General features: G+C 42.1%; 1 protein-coding gene across 1 annotated transcript; it reads left to right on the top strand.

Annotated features, from left to right (window-relative positions):
• Window positions 1-2,836: 2,836 nt before the first annotated feature.
• Window positions 2,837-18,546, top strand: LOC123361682 (regulatory factor X associated protein). Its single transcript, XM_045001762.1, has 5 exons — window positions 2,837-2,975; window positions 9,753-10,008; window positions 11,173-11,845; window positions 14,211-14,318; window positions 16,626-18,546. Exons 1-5 carry the CDS (start codon window positions 2,837-2,839, stop codon window positions 16,734-16,736), a joined length of 1,287 nt encoding a protein of 428 aa, XP_044857697.1. The 3' UTR covers window positions 16,737-18,546.
• The last annotated feature ends 2,602 nt before the right edge of the window (window positions 18,547-21,148 follow it).

Raw genomic sequence — 21,148 nt, 5'->3', positions numbered from 1 at the left:
CAAAAGATCTTTTGTGACAAAAGCTGAAGCATATTGAACTAAATTTCATCTCGTCATTATATTTACTTTCCAGAGCTCAGCCTTTGCACTACTCCTTCCCCAACAATAGAATCACAAATCCACACCATCTCCGCTTCCTACGTTCACCCAATTCAGATCCCATTGACCAGCGCACCTAGGGTGACCAGATGTCCTGATTTTATAGGGACAGTCCTGATTTTTGGGTCTTTTTCTTATATAGGCTCCTATTTCCCCCCACTCCCTGTCCTGACTTTTCACATTTGCTGTCTGGTCACCCTAAGCGCACCAGCAATGGATTTATCCTCTGAGCACTGCACTGTTGCTCACGTACACTAAATCTCTTACCAAATGTTTAGAGGCAGATTCTGCCTCCCTTACAATGATGCCTTACAGAGGAAGTTGTTACAGAGAGTGAGTAACGGTGGCAGAATTTGGCCCACAATAAGTGACAGAAGAAGCAAAAGATTAACATGGCTTGAATCATGTGCTTTCAGATTTTTAGAAAATACCCCTCTACCTTATAATAACTGCAGAAAAGCAGAATGAGATTGAAGTTTATGATCTGAATATTAATTAGATCCTTAATCAAATTTGGAATGTTACTTGGCATACCATATGCTTGGTTTCAGCTCATGTAACAGAAATTACTTATAAATGGGAAAAGAATCAATGCTGCAGTAACTAAGTTCTTTTTTGTACAGTTGTACAATGTGCAATTGTAATGTGACGAGGCACATTGAAGCTGGTGATGCCTTCAAGGGGTGAGGGAGTATGTTACCATCCCCACCTTACTCTCATTTCTGTGAGGAGAAAAGCAGAGTTGTTGATATTCTGAGCATGTGCAGGATACATTTTCAAAGTATTCCCAACTCCATGTTTTTAGTGTATAACAATTTAGAGCCAAATGCTTCCCTCTATTGTGCACTTGCAGAAAACTGGTTTGAAAATTGAGGTTGGAGGGGAAAGCAGTCTAAGCAGTGTGTTTTCCCCTCCCTCCCAGTTGCCTCTCAACACAACACAGCTCATTTGAAGATCAACAGGGTCTGATGAGATATGATTGCCAAGATGGAAGGCACAGTCAGAGAGCAGCTGCATGGACATAGCACATACATATATTAGTCTGTTTCTCCTTCCATCACCCATTTCTGCATGTTTTGACAGAAAACTCATTGTATAGCATCAGCGAGAGAAAAAAACCAGGGGAGAAGCACACAGCTGCTTCAGCACTGATGTGTTACATTCTCAGGATCATTCAGTGATTCAGTCCTGTGAATAGTGTGAACCTTTCTCTCCCTTGGGGGAGCTCTTTCCTTCTGAGATGCTCTGAACCTGATCCCACTGAAGTCAATAGAAGTTTTTGCTATTCACATCAGGAGGCTCTTGACCAGCTAATAGCAAAGAGAGTTAAAGCCCTGAGAGCAGCTGGCTAGCAAAACACATTAATGAAGAACTTATCAGTCTTAATTAGTGACAGTAATAGGGTCTTAATCAGTGACTGCATAAGCCAACGACTCTCAGTCTATTCCATACCAGGACCATCCTTCCTTCCTATACCCCCTTTCATCTACTTAGTGTATAGCTGAGACAACCTCCATCCCCACTAGCAATCTGTGATCCCCTGATACCCATTCATGACAACCAATTTAGTAATAATAATAAAAAAGCAGCTTTCTATGGACAAACAAGTAACTGAAACATCTGTATCTGCATATAAGAATTTGCAGAATTGCTATTTCACAGCTTGAATGAGGCATCAGGAAGAGGTGAAGAAATATAATTGCAGTCCAAGAAAAGAATTTTCTGTACATAACATGAAACAATTCTCACCCATGGAGGTGAATCATGAGTGCTACACACACACACAAAACTTGAAAATCAGAAAATTTGGATGATTTTAAAAACACCTACAGGTGAGAAATTCTTTGCATAAGACCAGGAAAACAAAATAAAAATATAGTTGCTGAGCTAAATGTGCAAGCAGAAAGATGTTTTAAAACTTTGCAAGAAGTAGTTGTGTGGAAATATTCGTTGCCCTGGCACAGAATGCCAATGTATGTACTACGCAAGTCTCATAGACAACCTTTTTCTGGTTGACTAAAGTGAAGGTGATAGGTCTAGGTAGGGCAAAACTTGTTGGTAGCTGGCTTGAGACTCTGATGAAATATGAATGGCTCCATAATCAGTGCCTGAAAAAAAGTTAAGTAATAGAGCCAAAAAGGTGATCCCCCCTGGCCCAACCATTATTGTGATTTAGAGAATGTAAACAACTGAAATTCCCCAAGGCCATAGGTGTTAGAAGTGGAAAGACTTGCTGGACTTCATAGATCATCTGTTCCATCTTCGTGACAATGCAGGATTGCTTCTTTACTATACACTTCTTAGTGCTTTATTCGGTCTAGTTTTAAATGTCCAAAGCAACTGGGCTTTCATCACTTCTACTGGGAGAATGTTTCACAGCTTAATGGACCTCACTGATTTTCCTGACATTCAAACTCATTTTTTTCATTCCTTCATTTCATTGCATTACTTAGCCTTACCACTTCATCAAGCACAGTAGTTATGCCTACTTTTACCCTACACGATAATTTTTCTCTCTTTTTTGTGCTCACATGCTTTGGGCTGCAAACATAGAGATCTTCTGCGTTTTCAGTGTAAAGTGGAAATGGATTAAATGCTTTAGAAAAACAAGAGCCAACCGACGTAACAATAATCATCAGAATTAGGGATATCAACTCTTGCCAAAGTAACAGCTATGCTATCTACATCAAAGTCATATGCTATACCCACACAAAGGAACAGAAGACATCTAAACACAATGAAGAAGGACATTGGCTCTTCATTTGTTGAGGACATCCAAAATGCTACTTATAGTGTTCCTGTGCTAAAAGAAGTAACATATTCCCACCCAGTTGCAGACAGTGAAAAACGCAATAGCAGCAACATGGGCTCCAGATGTCAGATCCACTCCAGCTGCTGAAAAGTCCATCACAGAAGGCTTTGTGTTGAGAACAAGAAGTAGACAGGTAACCAAACAGCAGTTGAGGTTCAGCAATAATAGTTCAGGACAGGTGTCTGATAAGAGGCAAAATTATTCCCTTTTCTCTCCGGGAGATTGAGATCATCTTCCCTGACCTCCCTTCTGCACATTTCTATTTATGTGTTTTATTAATTTTAATGAGATATCATTTATTTTCATTTAATATCAAATAAATAAATGAAGGGGAGGAGGAAGATATAACAGTAACCATTAGAATCAGTGAATGTGCCTGCCATGGGACAGAAGTACCTCTGAGAAATGTCATGTGCCTGAGACCAAGAAATAGAAACTAGCATTTTACCAGCACTTTGACATGTCACACCTTTATTACAACCTGAACCTTTGTCCACAACTCAGATCAAACTGAGTTTTCCCGAGTGTGACATACCAGGGCACAATCCAGACTAGTCAGGGGCTGTGTACCCTGTCCTGTAACCTGGGGTTCCATTTACATTGTTTTGCTGCTATAGCCTTTAAGACCAGTCTGGACTGGTCTTAAACAGCCTCCAAATTACTCCCAGCTATGTCTGTATGTGTGTGCTGCAGCCAGCCAGCCACACCTTGACTCTTACCAGTCTGGGTTATGCTATAGGATGATCCCAACACACCCCCAGTCCCAGATTTTCCCAAAGAAATGTATGTCCTGTACTGCCCAGCCCTCTCCTAGACAGTTCAACATATTAAATTCGTTATTTCTTTAAGGGAATAATATGCCACCTTATTATCTTAAATAGTTATCCAGACAATTCAATTTAAACACACTGCATTAGATAAGACAGTAAAACAAGTTTAATAACTACAAAGAATTAGATTTTAAGTGCAAGTAATGAGGCATAAAAATCAAAAAAATAAAGCTAAAACATCTACTAGTGCCTAAGGAATAGCTCATTGGTTTGAACATTGAGTTGCTAAACCCAAAGTTGTGAGTTCAGTCCTTAAGAGGGCCATCTAGGGCAAAAATCTGTATAGAGATTAGTCCCCCTTTGTGAAGGGGGTTGGACTAGATGACCTCCTGAGGTCCCTTCCAGCCCTGATATTCTATGATTTGATATTAGATCTAAGCAAAATTTCTCACCCCATGCTTCCAGCAAGGTTACTGACCAAACTCTTCAGGTGAGGATCCCTCCCATAAACTCCTTTTTGTTTTCTCAGCTGCAGAGAATGTGCTGGGCAGGGAGAGAGAGGGGAGGGTGTCTGTCCCTTTTTTTTTTATAGTCTGTTCCCTGCTTTGAGAAGGATTTCCAGCTGGGAGCAAGGCAACAGGGAATCTAGTGAAGAAAGAAAACATCATACTGTTTCTTTGCTAAAATGTAGATGTTTGTCCCTGCCAGTTCCTTGCCAAAGAATGGCCACTTAGCAGGGAATGGTCCATCAGCCTTGTTAACACCCACTGAGGCATCAGAGCTTGCCCTTTGTCTCTGAGAAACTGGTTTAGCCACACCCCAGATTTATCTGGGAAACATACTTCTGTCATGATTTCAGTTTATGTTCATAACTTTACATATAATGTTGCTATGTGCATTTTGTCATGATATTCTTGATGAGCAAGTTATTTAAATAATACCTCACATGGCATACCTTGTAAAAACATTATTACAATAGTGTGTAGGGTGAACACAGGGGTATACTCTGTCAAACTGAGGTTGGCAAAAAGGAGTCAATATTTATTTTTGAAAGGCTATGTCCTTCTGCACGTTCCAGTCCTGTTTGGAAAACAGAAACACTTCAGTCCTGTGAGAGAGGCTGATTACAGTATTTGATAATATATGCATCAAAACTTTTGTTATCAAAACCAAACCTTAAGAAGTTCACCACTGGCAGGCTAACGCAGTTTGCATTGCCATTAATGATGGGAGTTCAACATTCATTGCTTTCAAGGAATTAATATTTGTAAGGTACATTTCACCATTTTGTTTGTTTTGTCTTTTTTGAGTATATCAGGTTTTTCTATTACCAGGCTTTTGAATCTCCTCATGGCTTTCTCACTAGGTTATACGACTCAATACTATGGATAGTGTTAAGCAGTAAAATGAGCAATAGAACTACCAAGAAACCTTTTTTTCTGCTACCAACTTTTGAATCCTTTAAAAAAAAAATGTCTTTGTTAAGAAATGTGCTTTAAATGAGATTAACCCTCCAGGATTGTCCTGAAGTCTCCAGGAATTAAAGATTAATCTTTAATTAAAGACTATGTTATATGTGATGAAATCTTCAGGAATACATCCAACCAAAATTGGCAACCCTATCACAGCTTTACTCAGAAGGCTCTATTTCCTTGTATCATTCATGTATCTTTCAAAGCCACGTTTTAAAATCTCAGGTTTCAGAGTAGCAGCTGTCCGATGAAGTGGGCTGTAGCCCATGAAAGCTTATGCTCAAATACATTTGTTAGTCTCTAAGGTGCCACAAGTACTCCTGTTCTTTTTAAAATCTCAAGCACTCTCCTTGACTTGATGTTTTCATTTTATAATGGTGTAATAAAGTTACAAGATAATTTGCATTTAGATTATGCCTTCTCTGTAGGGCCACCTTAACATTGGATGTATGAATTTCATCATCTCACTTTCCACTGAAGTTCTTAATATTTCATGAGATGCACACATTACAAGATAACAGCAAAAGCACTTTGTGTGCAAAATACTCTTAAACAACAATAAGCAAACAGATCTCATACCCTCTGTCCTCCTAAAAGGGAATATTTTGCTGCAGCTGCAAGTATACGCATTAGTGCCATCTTATCCCAGAACTAGGGCAGCTCAAGTGGCCTAATCACTTCATATGGGTAGTGGAAGACAGGCTGATGTGCTAATGCTTAGTTCACACCCTTATATTAATATTTGGAATAAACATCACTGTCTGTCAATATATTCTTAGTGTATTCCAATAGATAATGGCTTCCCCAGTTCCTCAATTATGATGACCATCTATATGTAATTTATCACCAGTCTACATTTGTACAAAATGAAAAATGGTGGCAGTAATGCTAATAAAATAATTTGGGAATTTTACCTCTGCTGGGAAGGTATAGTATACGAAGACATGAAGGATACAAGCCCCTCAAATCTAACATAAAAAAGAAAAGGATTCTCCAGAAATTTGAAAAATGTGTCATTTGCCAAGAAAATCAAAACAATGCAAAACTGTCAAAAGCCACCAGTGCTGTGTGGAATTCTGTGCTGCTGGAGGCAGAAGCCAGGAGAAGTGAATTGTACTGGTGACTACTGGATGAGTCCACTAGTTTAGATGATGTGCCACCAATATTCTCACCATCACCCGTATTCTCATGATCTTCTTGAGTTCTGTCCCCAGTGACTGCTTTTCTAATGAATACTTCTCACCAGGATAGTTACTGAGGATTAGGTACTGAAAAATTGGCACAAAAGCTCTGGCACATCAAAATGAACCACTTTATGAGCACTAATGTAGATTTCAGAAATATACAGAATCTATTCAAACCACAAGTAGGCAGCCTGCACACAAATGAATATCTATGATTTAAGCATGCAGTTTTTGGCATCTGATGTTAGACACACCTGGGAAGGCCAAAGACTGTGTATCTGTTCCCAGCTGGGCAGCTGGGACACGTAAATTAAGGACCAAATTGTCAAAACATGACCTTCATTCCTCAAAATGAAGGCTGGTACAAATAGTATATGGCATATAACATTTGTTTTTTGCATTTGAACCTTTCTTTCTCAACATTTTCTACAGTCTCTCCTAGGCACATCAGGAACAAAACAATATTTGATTGCAATTTTTAATGCATAATTTTCCATAAGTTCAAAGTTAGGCTAAATTGATTAGCTACCCATTCCTTTTCCATTTCTGTTTCTTCTTATGCATAAACATTCCAAATCATTCAAAAAGCAACCTTCTGGTTAATACAAAGTAGAAGCATGATAATAATATAATATTTTGCTTTGCATTCTAAAGTGCCTTTCATCAAAGGATATTAAAGTGCTTTGCAAACTAATTAAGCCTTACAACATCCCTGTGAGATCCATCAATGGCTATTAGCCAAGATGGTTAGGGACACAATCCCATGCTCTGTGTGTCCCTAAAGCTCCAACTGCCAGAAGTTGGGACTGGATCACAGGGGATTGATCACTGAAAAATTGCCCTGTTCTGTTCATCCCCTCATAAACATCTGGCACAAGACACTGTCAGAAAAAAGGATACTGGGGTTAGATGGACCATTGGTCTGACCCAAGGCAAGCCTACACTCAAAACGCTACATGCGTGCAGCTGCGTCACTGTGACACTTTAATGCAGATGCTCTAAGCTGATGGGAGAGAGTTCTCCTGTGAGTGTTGTTAATCCACCTTCCCAAGAGGCGGTAGCTATGTCAGCAGGAGAAGGTTTCCCACTGATATAGTGCTGTCTATACAGTGGGTTAGGTCGGTATGACTGTGTCACTGAATGACGCAGGCATACCGATATAGATCTGTAGTGTAGACCAAATGTCAGTACGGCCATTCTTATGTATTGTTATCTTCATTTTTTCAGATGTAGAAATTGAGGGACAATTTTACTAACTAAGGGCCAAATTGTGCCTTTAAAGCACAGACCTCTGGTGAGAACTCCAGTGCTGCAACTGAGATCAGTGAAAGTGCCTTAGATCGGCCTCCTCAGGTGAAAAGAGAGGGAGCTGCTAACAGGATGTTCTTCGCAAAGACCTCTTAATTTTGGACATAATCATCCACTTTGGTCTGAAATAGCCCATACCTGTTGGCCTTCCTGGCATGTTGCAAAACCCATCTGTCTGACAGGGCTGTTAGGTAGGGCTGGGGTATTTGGTAAGGAGTTTTGTCTTTGCTTGTTGGGCATGTGAAGGGGTCTGATGTATAAAATATGTTCCAACTAATTATTATATGGTTTTGAATGTGTGTGTGTGTGGGGGGGAGAAATGTGGTAGTATTCTGGTTTTGTCATTATTTTTGTATTGTGTTTTTAATTAATCGGAAGGACATATAGAGTTTCAGACCAGCATTCTGTCTAGTTGCATTTAAATCAAAACAAAATCATTTGACTTCAGCAGAACTACTCAAGTTCACCATTGAGTAAAAGGGTTCTGAGTATAGCCCTAATTGTTTGAGGTGTGTATTATTACTCTCATTACTATTGCTACATATTTGCAGTAGTGTCCTCTATGTGCTAGGCACTTTCCAAACACCTATGAACAATCCCTGCACCACAGAGCTCACAATCTAAAGACAGAGATCAGGGAAGGGAAAAAAATAATAGGCAACTTCTATACAATTTATATATACATCAGCAAGATTCGCTCTAGGTACCAGTTGAGAACTGGTTGTTTCAGAGGGCTACAAATGTGGCGAGGCTCTTGTTGCGTGCAGGCAAGAAGGCACATCAGTGCTTTTCAACAATGGAAGGTGCCAGTGCTGTTGATACATGTTTTGGTTCTGTCCACTGCATCCTAGATAGAGCTTGGTAACAATGGTTCAAGGAGCAGGCAAGACTCTGCCCAGCCCTAGGTATAGGGCTGCAAACAGGCTGATTCATGGGGCAGATGAGCAGGACAGTTGCCTGGATCACCATGTGGTTTGGTTTTGTGGCTGGGCTGCATGGGGGAGCAGGTGCCTAGAGGGGCTGTCCATCAGTTACATAGGACATTTCTGGGTCATTTTCACCTCCTCCTCCTTGTCACTCTTTGAAACACTGTAACAAACACACAGTATTAAGGGCCCTGTGACAGACTGTACTCCTGTATTCACCCCTTGCATACTACTGTAATAATCTTTGTACAAAGTAAGCCTTATGGGGTATCATTTGAAAATTCATAATTTGCTGGTCGTTACTGTTCTGGTAAAATATGTGTGGCAACAATGTATGTAAAACTATAACATTCCACTGTATGGTGTTACTAAAACATGTTTCAAGTCTGGGGAGTGACCAAAACAGTTCCTCAAAGACAAAGAGCAAGATGACACCTCAGCCAGGTGTAAACGAGGTCAATGGGTCATTACCTGCTAACTGGCTATTCACTGGCAAGAAAAAGGGCATGGGCAGAAATAAAAATTTCATTAAGATGATGTTTAAAAAAAAAAGTGAACGGTACAGAGTTTAAGCATAGAAGTTTCTGGTTATCAGGGAATAACGTACAGATTATCAACAGGCACCAAATTTGGTTTAAGATCGGATGGCATAAGGAGTACATAATCTGCAATATCCCTGATTGGGGGTAAGACCTTAACGGGTCAAAGTACAGACATTGAGACATGAGGGTTTGTTGTTCATATAATGGCTATGTTCAAGTATATAATAAGTGAATATGATGATGAGGATGGATTGACCATCATTTGGTGAGATTTAATGTTCAGTGAGTTTATTGTTCCAGTTCATATGGTCCAACGGAAAAAGTCTCTCAGTCCTTTTCTCGTAGTCGATGCACGATGTCGCTCAGGCTCACGCCTCCTAGTGCTGCTGGTGGCCGGTGATGTGTTCAATGTAGATGTCCCTGGACCATCGGATGGTGTCTGAGACCATGAGTTGCCGCATGAGCCGTGCGTAGCATCGACCAATCCCGCAGGTCCACAGCACACGCTTGTTGCAGGGATCCTAGGCACCCAGGGCTCCAACGATCAGGGTGTCCATCTGCACCTCGTAGCTCTTAGCTCTCAGGGTGTTGGCCAGGGGAGCATACTTTTCTAGCTTACGAGCTTGGGCTTTGTGAAAGGCCGGGGTCCTGTTCTCAAAGGAGACTGTGACGTCAGTAAGGATGATCTTTTTCTGGGCCTCATCGGTGATGACAATATCAGGTTACAGCTGGCTGTCAGTACCAGGGATGGCACAGTTCACGACAACCTGCCCCAGGCGCGGTGCGATGGCTTTCACCAGGCGGTTCTGGATAGCATTGTGGTGCAGATCTACATCTTAGCGAAGAAACAGAATGGGGTTCCTGTTCACAGAGTCTGCGTGTCACCATACTCCCAGTTGGAAATGCTTCTCAAAGGAAGACAGGACTATAAAAAGAAAGGGAAAACACTCAAGGCACCCCTCTTCCTTGCTCTCTCTATTGATTCACTGCATCAGAAGGAACAAAGGAAGCAGACATTAAAACAGAAGGAGGGGTCCTGGCCTAAAAATCTTGGCCAGGAAGTCTGTGGAGAGACTGTGGTGAGAAAATTTTGAGTTTAACATAGTTTAAGTTAGGCACTAGTTGCATTTTATCTTTATTTTTTTTGTAAGCATTTCTGACTTTTATGCCTCATTACTTGTATTCACTTAAAATCTCCCTCTCTGTAGTCAATACACTTGTTTTGTTTGATCTAATTCAATGTGTTTGAATTTAATTATTTGGGAACCTCCATTTGGAACAACACAATCTGTTCATATCATTTCTATTAATAAAACGAGGGCCTTCATATAAGCTGGCATTGTCCAGGAGAGGGCTGGGCAGTATACAATGCACACCTGTGCATGGGGAAAGCCAGGCCTGGGGAAGGAGAGGCTGCACTGGGGGGGTCACCCCACAATATGACCAAGGCTAGAGCGAGCCAGAGGATAAGCTAAGTGTAGCCGGCAGGTGGCAGTTGCACACAGACACTCGGGGTGTGGCCTGCATGCTGGGAGCGCCTCTAGCAAGGCACCCAAGGGCTGTACCCTAATGTGCGGGTAGCCCAGCAGGGCCGGGCGCCGGGTGACAGAGCTGAGCTCTCCGGCAGGAAAACGCAGCTGGGAACGGGGCTGCCCCGCCCAGCACGCGGCACACACATGACCCTCCACGGAGGAGGCGGAGGCTGCATTGTCACGCGACCACCACAGCTACCCGAGGCGCTTAACGACGCCTCAGGCGCGCGCTCCTCATCTCATTCCTCGCCTCGTCGCCCACATCAGGTTTGCGCACGTGCAGAAATTGCGTCTTGGCGTCGCGACAGAGCGCGACCGCCGCGCACGCGCACTTGATTTTCTGTCACCTTGATGTGGCACTTCCCTACGTGCCAAATTAGTTTTCCATAATACGCATGCGTGCTCACTCCACAGTCCCCTCAACAGTTGCGTAGTCGCCCGCCGGTCATTGCCCCTAGGGCGCATGCATTCCCGGGCCCGACCTTACAGTGAAGCCGCGCACGCGTACTAGGTCTCAGTGCTGGCAGGCAGCGTCTACAGTTGGTCGCCTGTCAGGGCCGCCGCGCCTGCGCAGTCACTGCTCTGTGGCTACCGGTCCAGAGCCGCCCGGAGCGCCTGGCGCTCGGTGGGTGGGAGAGCGGGACGGAGGGTCCGGGCGGCAGCAGCAGGGCCCTGCGGCCGGGGCCCGCCGCCGCCTCCTCCTCGCCCCCCCAGCTGACGCTGCTGGTGATGCAGCCGTGCAGCGGCGACGAGGAGGCGGCGGCGGCGGCGGGGGGCACCGGGCGGCACCAGGGCCCCGCGCAGGCCCCGGAGACCTCCGGAGGCCTCGTGTTCCTGTGCGAGGTCTGCCCCAGCGAGGGCGAGGGGGACGCGGCCGAGGAGGGCGAGCCGGCGGGCGGCGAGAGCACGGCCAGCCCCGAGGAGCTGGAGGACGAGGAGGCGGCGGCGGCCTCCGGCGGGGAGGCCCCCGCGGGGGGCGGGGGCTGCAAGAGCTGCACGTACCAGGGCTGCAGCGAGACCACCACGCAGGTGGCCAAGCAGCGCAAGCCCTGGATGTGCAAGCGCCACCGCAACAAGATGTACAAGGACAAGTACAAGCGCAAGAAGAGCGACCAGGCCCTGGGCGGCGGCGGGGCCGGGGCCGGGGCGCCCCCAGCGCAGGGCGGGGCTGCCACCCCGGGGGGCAGCGCGCGGGCCGAGGTGAGGGGTTAGTGCCCGGCTCCCCGCTGTGTCACAGTGCCGAGGTATTAGGGCAGCGATTAGCGCCGGGGGAGGGGGTGGTAGCCGAGGCTACATATCCGCCCCCCCCCACCGCTGTGTGCAAGGGTAGCTCGCTGTGCAGCGCCCAGTTAGTAGCACCTCGAATCACTTGAGCGAAGGGTGAGTTGTAGGCAGTCAGCTTTTCGGTGGGGTCCCCCATTGGAGGGAGGAGACTTAGCCTGCCACTATGTGCTGCTGTTACGTGGGGGTGGGAGCGGCACCTCCCTCCCTGGAGAGCCACATAACTCTCCTGGTTCTCTCCTCCACTAATGTACGGATTTGGTGCAGAATGGCTCTAGATATTTACATCTCCTGCCTAGCGTTTTGTCTGCTCCTACTCCCCGCGCAAAGTGAGTTCTTTCTAACGAGCCTGTCAGCCTGGTATGATTTCCTGACCTCTAGCGTTCCAATTATCTAAGCATGTTTGTGATGGCCCACGTAGTTCCAATAATAGTAGTGGTAATTCTCCTGTACCAGAGAGAAATACACACCCGTCTTATAGACTGAGGCCACTGTGCCAGGGAAAGCCTTGCAGAGAATAACTTTTTGGCCATCTGCTTTCCTGCTCCCTTCTCCCTACCCCCTGTTTGTTACACTTATGAAACCCTCTAAGTATGCTTAGTCCTTGTGTGATACTTTAAACATTCAAAGCTACATCAAGCCACACAACATCTTCATAAATGTTATCTACATATTATAGATTGAAAAACAGAGGCACAGGGATCACACAGTAAATCAGTAGCAGAACTGGTATTAGCACTTAGCTTGTTTTTCAGCAGTTCTGCCTCTCAGTCCCAAACTCTATACAATGTAGTCTCTGATAGTTGCCATAATTTTTATAAAGAGTTTTCAAGCAGATTTTGCATTTTGTGCATGCATTGTATTTTGGAATAGTTTTGGGAAGGGGGAAACTGCATTTCTTCTACCGAGTTTAAAAAAAAATGGAGATGGAGTTGGTTTGTACTGCGGGGGTGGTTTTGGAAGGGGCAGGATTTTCTTTTTCCAAAACTATGTAGTGTGTACATAGAATACCCATATATGCATCTAATAAAGGCTGAGCCTTTTGACAGTTACAATTATATTATATGCTTTCAAGCAATCATTCATCTTCTAATAGGTCTCTTTTTCATTTCTTTTTTTTTTCTTCTGCTTCAACAGTGTTGAAGTAGTAGATGCTAGAATAGATATTTGTCTGACTCCTTTCATTTGGAAGAACAGTTAACAAACTTTACAGGGTGGGATGCCTCAGGCCAGAGAGAAACCAGTGAGGAATCTGCAGCACCTTATCTGTGCTGAACTGTGGCTAGAACTGCCCCAGCTGTGAATATAGCCTGACTTAGCCTCCAACCTGAGACTCTCTAGGCCAGTGGTTTTCAAACTTTTGTCCTGGTGACTCCTTTCACATTGCAAGCCTCTGAGTGTGACCCCCAAAATAAATTTAAAACACTTTTTTTATATATTTAAAACTATTATAAATGCTGGAGGCAAAACGGGGTCAGGGGTGGAGGCTGACAGCTCGCGACCCCCCATGTAATAACCTCACAATACCCTAAGGCAGGGGTAGGCAACCTATGGCTGGCATGCCAAAGGTGGCACGCAAGCTGATTTTCAGTGGCACTCACACTGCCTGGGTCCTGCCCACCGGGTCCACAGGCTCTGCATTTTAATTTAATTTTAAATGAAGCTTCTTAAACATTTTAAAACCTTATTTACTTTGCATACAACAATAGTTTAGTTATATATTATAGACTTATAGAAAGAGATCTTCTAAAAATGTTAAAATGTATTACTGGCACATGAAACCTTAAATTAGAGTGAATAAATGAAGACTCGGCGCACCACTTCTGAAAGGTTGCTGACCCCTACCCTAAGGGGTCCCGACCCTCAGTTTGAGAACCCTGCTCTAGACACACATTACTTTCAGGGAAATATAGTTAAAAAGTGTGGAGGGAATAATTGGGCTGTTTCAAATTACTTAATTTTTAATCAAATAGATTAAAGTTTTATTAATTAGCTGTGGTAACTTGGTTAGGAATCTAATTTAGAAGTCTAATTCACCAGTTTCTGAAGTCGTGCTCACTGTGGCAAATGGAGACTGGAAGCTTTATGGAGGGAAAGGGGAAAAACAGAACATTGGGTGGATTCTTTTCCTTTCTGGCACACCTTATTTCCTTCCACAGGTTAGGAAGGGGAAGCAGGCCCTTTTATTCTGAGATCTTTCCCCTGTAGAAATGAAAATGCATTGTAATGACAAAACATATTAACATCTATCTTTCTTCTTGTGTATTTTGTCTCTTATGTCCAGGATTGTGTTGATGGCTCAGTTTCTGTTACAAAACAAAGAACAGGGTCTATTGGAGATCGCCCAGCAAGACCTACTCTTTTAGAACAAGTATTGAATCAGAAAAGGCTGGTAAGTACCATGGCTTCACAAGGCTGAAGATAGTAGGGTTGCATTTTGAGAACCAATTTTTGGAAAAGTTCTGTTGCTCACTCCTTTTCTTAAAGATAGAGATAGAATATGTATTGGAAGTTATTGGTGCCTCTCTGGAAACTTGGAAGTCAGTAGATTGCTGTTGTGCATTACATAGTTATAGAAACAAGTTTTTAAAACTGAAATATCACAGTAGACATGAAAGATGCACATTTTGACAACTGCACAGAACACAAATATGAATAATCATGAGTATATGAATCAATTACATTAGCTGAAAGTGGACATTTCTGTACTATTAGAAAAGCGTGTAGTTCTTTCTTTGGGCAGATAGCATTCATAATTTATCTAGGATGTTTTAATCTGTTAATCCAGGAATCGGCAACTTTTGGCCTGCGGCCCGCCTGAATGTCACTTACATGGAGGAGAGAACTTAAAAGCCAAAACCACCAAATATATTGTGACTGTTTCTACTGTACCTTTACCATTGTTTTTGTTCTCTTTCCATCAAAAGAGAATCAAACGGTTCATCTACTACCTCCATTAACAATGACAAGCAGCATAACCAGCCCTGGTTATTGTGCTGCAGGTCTCTTTAGGCATCTATGTGCATGGAGGACTCCAGATCCCAGATATTTTGAAGTTGAAAGTCTTTAAAGAAAAGATTTCAGAATGCTAGATTTACAGCAAAATAACCTTATTTTGTCTCCCTTCTCCCAGTGAGATACAATATATAGAAGTACTTATTTAAAGACTAGAAATAAACTTTGGAATAGTGTCCATGAAAAGGAAATTATATTATTTAATTCTTTAAAGTATCCTGCAGAAAAATTTGTGTGACAAAGCCGCCCGTTGGCTGCTGCTCTCTGAGTCTTGCTATTGGATTGCACCGCTTTGGCTCCCTTGCCTGACTGACAGTACCTTCACAGCTCTTAGCTGCACTTGGCAAGGTCCTTTTAGTAATGGAAACTGAAAACACTTTTATGATTTCCCTAGAAATATAGCAACCAGATGCTCTTGGAAAAGTAAGTATTTCTTTTAAAGGCCTTTGCACAAGACTGAAGCTCTTTCATTCATGGTTCTGCCCACCAAACAGGAAATGTGAGGCACAGATTCTCCTTGAACCGTGTTGCTGTCTTCTTCAGTGCTTTGGCCCCTTTCATTCAGCAATATTCCTTTAGAAAAGATCCCTTTGTTTTTAATATATCCCACCTGGGGCAAAGTATATGGGAAAGAAGGATAGCTCAGTGGTTTGAGCATTGGCCTGCTAAACCCAGGGTTGTGAGTTCAGTCCTTGAGAAGGCCATTTAGGGATTGGGGGCAAAAATCAGTACTTGGTCCTGCTAGTGAAGGCAGGGGGCTGGACTCAATGACCTTTCAAGGTCCCTTCCAGTTCTAGGAGATGGTATATCTCCTATTATTATATTATGATCTCATAAACCATAAGGATATTTTTAAATGGAATGTTAATGTATACATCTTGGAAAAAGAACTGGCTTCAAGGATGAAAACATTTCCTAATATAGCACTTTTATGGCACCTTTTAATTAAGGATCTCAAAGGACTTTCTAAGTACTCATTTTGGGAGTTAGATAATTATACCAATGCTGCAGATGGGGTGGGGGGAGGGGGACGACAAGTGGGGAATTGAGGCACAAAAGTTGTGATTTGGCCAAGGCCCATAACAAGTTTGTGATAGTGCCAGGAATAGAACCCAAAACTCCTGACTCCCATCCTCTTCACAAGACAGTGCTTCCTTTCATGCTTTCATAAGGGTTGTTTGTTTCTATCTGGTAACAAGTTAGTATGATAAACTATAAATATTTATAGAAATCTTACTTCAATGACAGACTCTGTATTTCTCCAAAAGAACAGGGATTTGAGGTAGTTTGCGATATGGAATACAAGTAGTATAGTTCAAATTAAACTGCAGTTAAATATTTTTAAAGCAGATGTTTACATTGTCTATATGACTAACTTATTTTTGTTTAATAAAAGTATACAGCATTATGAAGTGGCATATCGTGCACATCTTTCAGTCTTGATTCAGTTAACTGAAGGTGGCATTAATGTTGATTCCATTTCTTTTCTGGGGGTATTGTAATGATGAAAACGGTTCCCACTTTGGTGTGTTTTGTGGGCATGTTTTGTAATATGTTAATTTTATTGAACTCCCGTTTATAAAATATAAGGAACAAACTGATATAATGCATAGTTCACAAATATGGGATATTTTTCTATTATAAATATTTTGGTGTCCATTTAAAAAATCCTCTTTTCTTTAAGTCATTATTAAGAAGTCCGGAGGTGGTACAGTTTCTGCAGAAACAGCAGCAACTGTTAAGTCAACAAGCTTTGGAACAAAGGCAGCAACAGTTTCCAGGAGCACCTGTGTGATGGGGACAAAGATCTGCAGCAGAATCTCATGCTGAAGTGGTGGAGGGATATGTATCTTACATAAGTGAAAAAAGGCGAGTTAAATATTAAGATGGAAGACTAAAATTGTTGCTGCTGTGTTATACCTGTATTGTTTTGTGGTTGCACTTTTGGGGTTCTGAGCTGCATGGATGTCCACAAATTTGTGAGCAAATCAGGAGGAATCTGATTCTCCATTCTGTTTCAGAGATGTAACTTATTAATATTTTTTTATGTAAATGTCATTGTATCAGTAATCCTTACATAACCCCCTACTCCTACCAAAGTCTTCCATTATAAACTAAACACTTTGCTATGTGAAAGATTTCATAGCTTCAGTGTAGTCACTCTTTGATGACAATCATTGAAGAAATAGAGGCAATTACTTTCTGTGGAAGTTGTGAAATAAAAAAAGTACTGACTTTGAGCCAGCCCAGTAAGATGACATAGTAGCATATTGCTCAGGGATATAGGAGGCTTGGAGTCATTAGCTTCTATTGCACTAACAGTTAAAGACAAAATAATGCCATGCAGTAGCTGCGCTAATGGCTAATTGTGTAAATCATTGGTTGATCCTGTTGGTGTGTCCATAATTCACAAGTCTAGCTGGATTGGCGTGTTTAACCATTCTCTCTAAAAGAAGTGCTACAGGGCTGTAACCAGCGTAATAGGTAGTTTGAAGGAATTGATGTGGAAAATAGCCCCAGAATGAATAGAAAGGAGAAATTGCCATTTAAAGGAAGAATTAGAGGCAAAAAAGAAAATAACCTAAGGTTTTTTTCATTGTTTACATGGCCTTCCACTAGCCAATGCTCATGAGCTTTACAAAAAGTAATATTTAAAGAATTGGTGGTCAATAGTGGTGGACCATAGCTTGCTGAGTGATAGTAGAATAAAGTGACCTCTCATGGATGAACCAGTTTAAGAATTATATTAATTATTATTTATTTGTCTTGGATTTGAAAACCATGAGTGACTTTCATTCCTCTCTGAAAGTGAATAAAATGAAATATTTAGAATTAAAGTTGTTGAATTTAGTTATAACAGCAGTTGTGTGCAAAGAGTAAAATTAATTCCATATCACTTGTTCCTTATCAGTAATCTTCCTCCTCCAAAAACAAACCTTTTAAAAAGAGCCTAATACAAAAGAAATAGAATCTAATCCCCTTGGGTTTCTAGTTAATTAAAATTGTTCATTTAACAATTGGTTTACCTGTTTAAGAATCAAAACATATCACAAAACAAAGAATCCTGAGTTTTTCTTAGTATTAAAACTAATTTTGTAGTAGAGGGTTTTTTAAGTAATAGTATAGGTGTGACTTTGGTACAAACTTTTAAGGTTCACTAATAAGTATCAATTCAATAATATTTCTGTTACTCTTGTTTGGGTGTTGTGTAAGATGTATTTATTTACAGAAAATGTTCAGATAGTGATCTGTTAAACAGCAATTGTGTGTCTGGAATTGTGCAGGTGGTTCTCATTTCAAACATGTTTTAAGAAATTTTGTATAAAAAATGTTGGACCAATAAGTGTTCTTTGAACAACTTTTTTGTAAAAACTCATGTTCCTTTTTTTTCTTCTTTGAACTTATTGTACATTCATTTTTATGTTCTGTCTCTGTATTCAAATGGCTAGCTCTGGTTAGGTAGCCTTAAATTTTGCTGTGTTTCCAAACTGCTTGTGTTCTTTGAGAGAGAGAAACTCTACATTTAAAAAGAAAAAAATCAGATACTGTGTTTTCAGGGTGTAAATGGTTGTTATATGAAAATTAAAAATAAATACTAATTTTATGATTTTTATTATTATATTTATATATAGAAGAAAGTAGTGGGGTTTTTTTGTCTAATTTGGCTAAGTTTTTTTTAGTTTTTTTGTGAAAACATTTTTTTGGGGGGGAAGACAACTTGCAATTCAGTTAACTTTTTTTTTTAATTAACATGAATCTTAGGTACTACACTTGCCCCAGAGCTCCCACGCCAATTATTGTCATTTTTTTTACAATCTCATTTTCTTATTTTTAAAATTTTCTGGCTTGTTAACAATTTGCTGGGCCCATACATAAGAATATCTATACTGCGTCAGACCAGTGGTCCATCCAGCCCAGTATCCTGTCTTGTGACAGTGGCCAATGCCAGATGCTTCCGAGGGGATGAACAGAACAGGACAGTTATCATGTGCTCCATCTCCTGTTGTCCACTCCCAGCTTCTGGCAGTTAGAGGGTTAGGATGCCCAGAACATGGGGTTGCATCCCTGGTCATGTTGGCTAATTGTCATTGATGAACTTATCTGAATCTTTTTGAACCATTATAGTTTTGGTCTTCACAACATCCCCTGTCAATGAGTTGTACAAGTTGACTGCATTGTGTGAAGTACTTATTTTTTTTGTTTTAAACCTGCTTCCTGTTAATTTAATTGACCCCTGGTTCTTGTGTTATATGAACAGGGCTGGCCTTACCATGAGGCGAACTGAGGCAGCTGCCTCAGGTGCGAGACTGGGGGTGGGGGGACGCCACTATGACCCAGAAGAAAATTGTATCTGCTGCTGGTGCATATGTATTCTCTCTGCTCTAGATGCACAGAGATGGTGGAGTGCTGTGCTGGAGGAAGGAGGGCACAAGAGACATAGGCAGGCAGGAGAAAAGGTGAGAGGGAGTAACAGAAAGCAGCCAGAGCTACAGGGAGAGAGAGGAAGGCGAGCCTCTTATGTACCTCTCTAGCACCCCCAGAAGTCTGGACTGACTAACACCAGCTTCTCAGGGAGCTTCCTGTTTCCTGCTGCTTCCCTGAACCCACTTAAGGAGAACAGGCAGTCAACTGAAGTAGTAGGAGCCAGTTAGGCCCTTATGACGCTGATATCTTACCTCACTCAGGCCCTGCTACCAGGCTGCTTATTTGTCCCCTTCAATTGCGTGTTGAGAGCCACTATAGCTGGCACATAACAGCAGTCATTAGTGAAAGAAGAAAACGTCTCTCTGGGGCAGCATTAAGAAAAAGAAAGAAAAGGAAGCTTTTCTATCGAAGCAGGAAGGCGCTCTTCTGAGATACATAGACACAAATATTCACGGTGAGCCTTCCGTCCCCAGTGAGGTTGTAAATGGTGAGGAGATGCCTGATCTTTCAGTTAGTCAGAGTGTAGGTGACCTGGCAGCTACTGCAGCATCCATATGTCCATCTCAAATGGATGCAACCATGTACATTCCTGAAGAAAAGTGTACATCAGAGAAGAGTGGTGGAGGCGCAAGAAACAGCTGCTGCTGAGTTTAGTTCCTTAAGTCTAGATGATCCAGGACTGTGGACCCACTTGAGCAATAGCCTGAGGGACTTCCTTGTGCTGCATGGGCCACAGCAAGTGAAAAACTTCATGTTCCCCAAAGACAATGAAAATAGAAGTTAACATCCAACACATTACTGGTGCGAAATCCTCAATGGTGAGAAAGTAGAGAGGCCATGGCTTATGTACTCAAAAACCCAGAATGCTGTATACTGTTTTTGTTGCAAACTCTTCCAGTCTAATGTTCCAGCCACATTGGGTTCTACAGGAACAAAGGACTGTAGAAATTTTGCATGCCATGAGAAGGCAGCAAATCACCAGAGAGCATTCCATAGGTGGAAAGAGCTTGAGATGAGACTATGGTTCAAGGCCACCATAGATGATCAGCATCAAGAGAAGATTGCATCAGAGTCTCTTTACTGGCAAAATGTTCTGAAAAGGCTCATTGTCATTGTGAGAATGCTTGCTACCCAAAACCTAGCACTGTGTGGCACTTCAGATCAGCTGTATGTGTCAGACAATGGAAACTTCCTTAAAATTGTGGAGCTGATTGCTGAGTTTGATGCTGTACTCCAGGAGCATCTAAGAAGAGTCACCACCCAAGAAATGTACACACACCACTACCTTGGAAAAACAATTCAAAATGAGATTATACAGTTACTGGAAACAAAAGTCAAACAGAAGATTGTGGCAGATCTGAGGTCACCAAATCTGTTATTCTGGACTGCACACCTGACATCAGCCGTACAGAACAAATTACTTTAATGGTGCGTTTTGTAACAACAACAGAACCTAGTGAAAATGCTCTCTGACAGTCACCACTGCAGGGACATTTTCTAGAATGTATTGACATTGATGATACTACAGGAGCTGGTATGACAAATGTGCTTCTTAAGAAGCTGGAAGATACAGGAATTGCAAAAGCTGACATGAGAGGTCAGGGCTACGATAACGGTGCCACCAGGAGAGGAAAGAACAGAGGAGTGCAGACGTGGATCCGAGAGTTAAACCCTTGAGCTTTTTTTGTCCCATGCAGTTTTCATTCATTGAACTTGGTGGTCAGTGATGCAGCATCAGCTTCTAGTGAGGCTGCTGAATTTTTTAATGTAATTCAAAGCATC

The sequence above is a fragment of the Mauremys mutica genome, chromosome 1 (genome assembly GCF_020497125.1).
Source record: "Mauremys mutica isolate MM-2020 ecotype Southern chromosome 1, ASM2049712v1, whole genome shotgun sequence".
NCBI lineage: Eukaryota > Metazoa > Chordata > Testudines > Geoemydidae > Mauremys > Mauremys mutica.
The sequence above is the reverse complement of the archived record's forward strand: the minus strand, read 5'-3'. Positions and strand labels throughout refer to the sequence as shown.